Source organism: Octodon degus, unplaced genomic scaffold (assembly GCF_000260255.1).
Source record: "Octodon degus isolate 3935 unplaced genomic scaffold, OctDeg1.0 scaffold00262, whole genome shotgun sequence".
NCBI lineage: Eukaryota > Metazoa > Chordata > Mammalia > Rodentia > Octodontidae > Octodon > Octodon degus.
The window spans coordinates 729,549-734,877 of record NW_004524838.1 but is presented as its reverse complement, the minus strand read 5'-3'; the positions used below and the strand labels follow the sequence as shown (position 1 = coordinate 734,877).

General features: G+C 35.9%; 1 protein-coding gene across 1 annotated transcript in view; it reads right to left on the bottom strand.

Moving 5' to 3' along the window:
* The window catches only part of Calcr (calcitonin receptor), a 98,737-nt gene extending 93,843 nt beyond the window's left edge, over positions 1 to 4,894 (bottom strand). Inside the window, exons 1-3 of the mRNA XM_004646253.1 lie at positions 4,868 to 4,894; positions 4,089 to 4,242; positions 898 to 1,008 (exon numbers count right to left, since the gene is read on the bottom strand). Of these exons, the coding sequence (XP_004646310.1) occupies positions 898 to 1,008; positions 4,089 to 4,242; positions 4,868 to 4,894 (292 nt within the window). The remainder of the gene's footprint in view (positions 1 to 897; positions 1,009 to 4,088; positions 4,243 to 4,867) is intronic.
* Between the last annotated feature and the right edge of the window lie 435 nt (positions 4,895 to 5,329).

Sequence of the window (5,329 nt, the reverse complement as noted above, 5' to 3'; positions counted from 1 at the left end):
TAATAGGTAGACCTTCATCCTACTTGATGGAGGCTAAGCGAGTAGTGTTGCCTCCCTTAATAATTCTGAAAGTATTTAAACTTGCACAGGTTTGTCCAAAGATTAAGAAATAATGGTCCTCAGGTCATTTTCTATACTATTGAACTTACTTATATAGAGAGGGATCAGTAAGGGCTGAGGAGACTTGGAATACCTTGCAATTTTGTATTGAATATTGTAATTATGAGATAGAATGTATAAGACTATTTGGAAAGTCAAAGGCAATATTCAGTGGAAAGCCTTCCTATGTGAATTTTACAACTAAAGTAATATATATGCAGTTCATTTACCTAACAGACATTGGCCAGTTGTCCTTATTCCCAGGTCAGAACTGGAAGTTGATGTGACTTAGTATTATAAAATCAGTCTTACTTATTGAATTTATTTAATATTTTGCTATCAGAATAAAAATTTGATGCCTACAGTTACTGTCTTCTGATTTGTTTTTCCTTAAACACAGCAGCTTCATCAAAATATCAAGGTTACTTAAAATTTCCATCATGGGTGCCATCCTAGCTTAGTATATACAAACTTGAGATCAAGAATTTTCCACACAAATATGTGACCACTGAAAAAAATATAGCAACCCCATGTTTAAAACTATTCGCTGTTTCAAAAAGACTGATTTTATAAACCAGAATTTATTACCAACACTGACAACTAACCAGTAATGTGACCTATGAAAATAAGGACAAGTTGCATGTTGGTACAGCTAGTATTATGTCAATTAAGGAAACCAGACTAGGCTACAATTGGCAGTATGATTGTATAGGTATATTTTATATCTGATAATATTTTTAGATCCATGGAAACTCTAAAATTTTCATAACAAAAATATAAAATGAAACCATTCTTTACCTCCTGTGTCGAAGTCGGGGAAGTAGTCAGGGCAGAGCTGAACGGAGAGCACACCAGCTGGGGTATCATCCCAGCACATCCATCCGTCCCAAGTGCGATTGCAGTAGAGACCTGGGCATTAGAAAGAAATTAAAATTGAATACATGTGGTTTTAACAAAAGGAGAAGACTAATCCCAAGACATTTTACATGTACCCAAAGTAATTTATTCTGAAAAAAAAATTTTTTTTTTTTTGTATTTTTAGGGAAGGGTCTACAGGGTGTTCAGGGTCTCACTCCTAGATGGAACTCGGAGTGATTCGCCTGTTTACAGTCTCCCAGGAGCTGGGATTACAGGCACGCACCGCCACACCCAGTCTCAATTGCTGTCTCAGCGTGCCCTGAGGGTGGGGCTGGCATAACAGACCTGGGGATTGAACACTGGTCCCTGCACCTGCGTGCAGGCGCTTTAACTTGCTGAGCTATGGCCAACCCATTTTAATTTCATTTTTATTTTTTTGAAAACAAATTTTGAGACAGCTTTAACTTATCTGTTAAGAAATTTTCTCATTGGATGACAGGAAAGGTTCTAGTTCTAGTTTTTAAGTCGTTACAAAGCTGAGTTTATAGACAATTAGCTCCAAAGACTAAATTTCACTATCTCTGTTTTTAAATTATATGACAAATAAATCGAATGCATATGTCGGTTGTTAATCACATGAGTTTTGAAGCATGTTGAGAAAGTTTACTTCCCAAAACTTTATCCTTCTTTAAAATACCCAAGCAAGAAATTGGATTCATTGATTGATTGATTGATTTACTGTCTGGCTCAGCCTGCCCTGAGGGCAAAGCTGGCATAGCATATGGTGCCAGGGATTGAACTGTGGACTTCGGTGCCTACCTAAGCTTGCTTAAGCAGGCACTTTAGATAGCTGAGCTGTCTTGCTGGCCCAGGAAATAGGACTTAAATCAATGGGTCTTGCAGATATTGTCGGGTATGTTATAATTTCCCGTCATTATCAGCAGTAGGGATTGAAGGAATAATTCAGTAAGAATGAATTACTTGACAAAATTCAATTCATTCTTCAAATTTTTTAAATAAATGTCAAGAATGGGGATATTTTCAAGGAATAGATTTTTCAAAGTTAGTCAGCATATTGCATCCAACATTTTTTCCTTTTCATTCATTTATTTTTAACCAATAAGGTATAGGAATTGACGAGGAATCACTGAATTTTCTAGCCAGAGTTTGTCCTGGATAGTCTCACAACCAAATACTGATTTGGGAGACTAGGTTTACATGAAAGTGAGAGTATAATGAGAGTTGTGAAAAACTGTAGACTCTTCAATAATAATTAATTTTCATGATTGAACAATAACAACCTTATTCTAGAACTTTCCACTGAGATATGGGTATCAACAGCAACAATGACCACAACAATAAAAATGCTATCAACTTTACCTACCACTAACTAAATGTACATATCTATAAAGTTTTCCCCATTAATTCCTCAAAAGGTATACATTACATGTGCACATTGCCTCCTTCCTATAAAAGCTTTTCTTTCAAATTATTTCCAGAAATGGTACAAGGGATCTTTTGTTGTAAAAGTGAAATTTCACACCTTGATAAACCCTTGTTTCGAAAAAAATCTATGACACAGGAGCATGCCCTACTGTACCCAGCTTGAAAATTCAAGAGCAGCCTGGGAAATTTAACAAAACCCTACCTCAAAAAAGTAAAAAAAAAAAAAAAAAAAAAAGTTTAAAGGGCTGAGGATGTAGTCCAGAGGTGAATCTCTTGCCTTGCATGGGCCACAATTCTGAGTTCATTCCTTATTACTAAAATTAGTATCTATGTAATTGGTGAGCATGTGGCTGTTATAGACCATTAACCTGGTAATGTTATTCTTGATCCAAGGGTGATGCAATTGTTCAGATTTCCTACTGAATATACCCTGGTAGTCAGTTAATGAATCACATATAAAAAGCATTACTACTTTAAACTTATACTTTCTTATTAAATATATTAATGCTCAGTTTGGCCACTTTTTATATTTGTTAACATTGGCTCCAAGAGGTTTCTTGCTGTTCATAGAATTGAAAATTAAATTTACTCTGCACTGTGAAAATTCATATCTATAAAGGTACTCAAAAGAAGGAAAATTTCAAAAGCAGGTTAAAAGAAAAACTATCAGAGATGAAAAATTCATCCTTTCAAGGCAGGTAAGACCTAAGTCAAAAAGACTGTGTTCATTCTAACCCTGAAACTATCAGAGTGTTTTATGTTTGTTTCTCTGATTGGAAGATGCCTTTCAGTGCTTGATGAGCAGTAAGACTACAGCAAACAGAAGAATAATGTGCTTTTGTCTTTCAATGGACTTGATATTTTTCTTAAAGGGAAATGTTAAAAATAGGAACTGAAAATTAAAACTTTATTTAGAAGGAAACTATATGTAGATGCAGAGTATGTTTAAGCATTTATCCCCTTACCAGGTTGGGTTGTTTCAGAATGTGCAAGGCTGTACGAGATCTTACTGAATTTGCAATGTTTTAGGGGCAAAAGAAAATAAATGAAATGAATGCCCAATGCCCAGCTATCACTTAATCCTAATCTCTGTTTTCATTTTAAGTTCAACAGCTAAAAGAATATGGTTTCCTCTAACTATATATTTGGGCAACAAATAGAGCATTCTACAGGTGACACACAATGCCTAGGTGGTGAACCTGTGGGACACATGATGCACTAGGCTGTTCGTAGCATTGAAAGATCTCTGAGGTTCACCATCAGCACCCTCGGAGATTCTCCAGAAAGGGAAAAGAAATGGTGGTGAAGGAACACAACTAACCTAAACAAGAAGGGGCTTGATAAATTCTATCTCAGGAAAATCCTCTTTCTGTCCCATTCCGCCTCCCTTTCCTATTGCTTTCTACTTCCCCTCCCTCAGTCCTGTATTGTTCCTTCTTGCCAGCTTTGAATGCTGCTTTATTCCCTAAGTCCTGTGGTAAGGGAAGGTGCTAGCCAAAGAAGAGTCCAATGAATTTGAGAGAAAAACTAAATATACCAATTGCGTGAAACACACAAACACGCTGCATTATAAACACAGCTGTGAAAAATGCTGGCATATGAAAATTTTCAACCATGGGGAAAATCAGTTTTAAATATGTATTTAAATATTTCAAATATGTATTGACATATACTTTTCTACTTACCCTCTCCTTCATAAGGAGGCAACTGTTCCATACGGTCATAGCACTGATACTGTGCATCTATTAACTTCTGTCGTCCAACGGCATACAGATATGGTTCAGGCTGAATTGTTGGATAGGTGACATTTGCAGTGACAGGCAGAACTGGAGTTGGTGTCTGGATTAAAAAGAAAAATCAGTTACTTATAGAGACTAAGGATGGATGAATGCATAAATAAATGAGGTAATAAAAAGCTTGAAAACATTTACTTATTTTCTAAAAGCAATGCTTATTCATGCTCTCCATGTATAATATTTTTGCTTTATAACTAAAACAGTATATTTATATATCATAATTCTACCTACAAGTTTTATATTCATATTAATATGCATTAGTTATTAAAACTAGGTAGCATCCACACACACTCACACATCTCTTTATTGTCTACAATTGTCTCATTATCATTGTAAACTTCGGAAGTAAAGCAATTAACCTCATTAAGAAACAATATTAAGTTAACTTTGGTTTCTTTGGAACTCTTAGAATCATGGATGTTATTTAAAAATAGTGTAGTAAATACATTTCCTTTATTGGATTTTTTCAGATAAATTTGTTTGTGTTTGAATTGTGCACACTGCCATAAATTTACTCCGTTTGTTCCATAGAAGGGACAGAACGTATTTTCTGCCTCTGGTAACTGAGTTCGATCTCTTTAGATTGGTCTCATTTGTACATGATCTCCTCAGGGTAATTCAGTTTTGCTGGTGAAAAAAATCAAAGTAGTTAAATACTGAACTCATACCTTTACATTTTTGGTACAGTTTGACATGTTCCGTTTCCCTTATGCGTCACCACCATCATAGCTCTGCATTTCAGTCTCTGCCATACCAGCCTTTTAAACTTGTGATTTAAAAAAAAAAATGTATTTGGTTGTTATAGAGTGTCACTACACAGCTTGGACTCATGGTGATCCTCCTGCTCTTGGCCTCCTCCGTGCTGGGATTATAGGCATACACCACCTTGCCCGGACTCCGGCCAGCTCAGCTTGCCCTGGGCTGGCATGGCATGCAGTGCCAGGGATCGAACTGCAGTCCTCGTGTTCGCCTAAGTTTGCCTAAGCAGGTGCTTTAGTCTGCTGAGCTATCTCGCTGGCCCTAACTTGTGATTCTATTACAGAGTTTGATTTCATTTATAGCTATGCCTGATATTTATAATAGTATTTAAATCTATTATTTTTTAATGTTTATGCTTTGAATATGTCTTT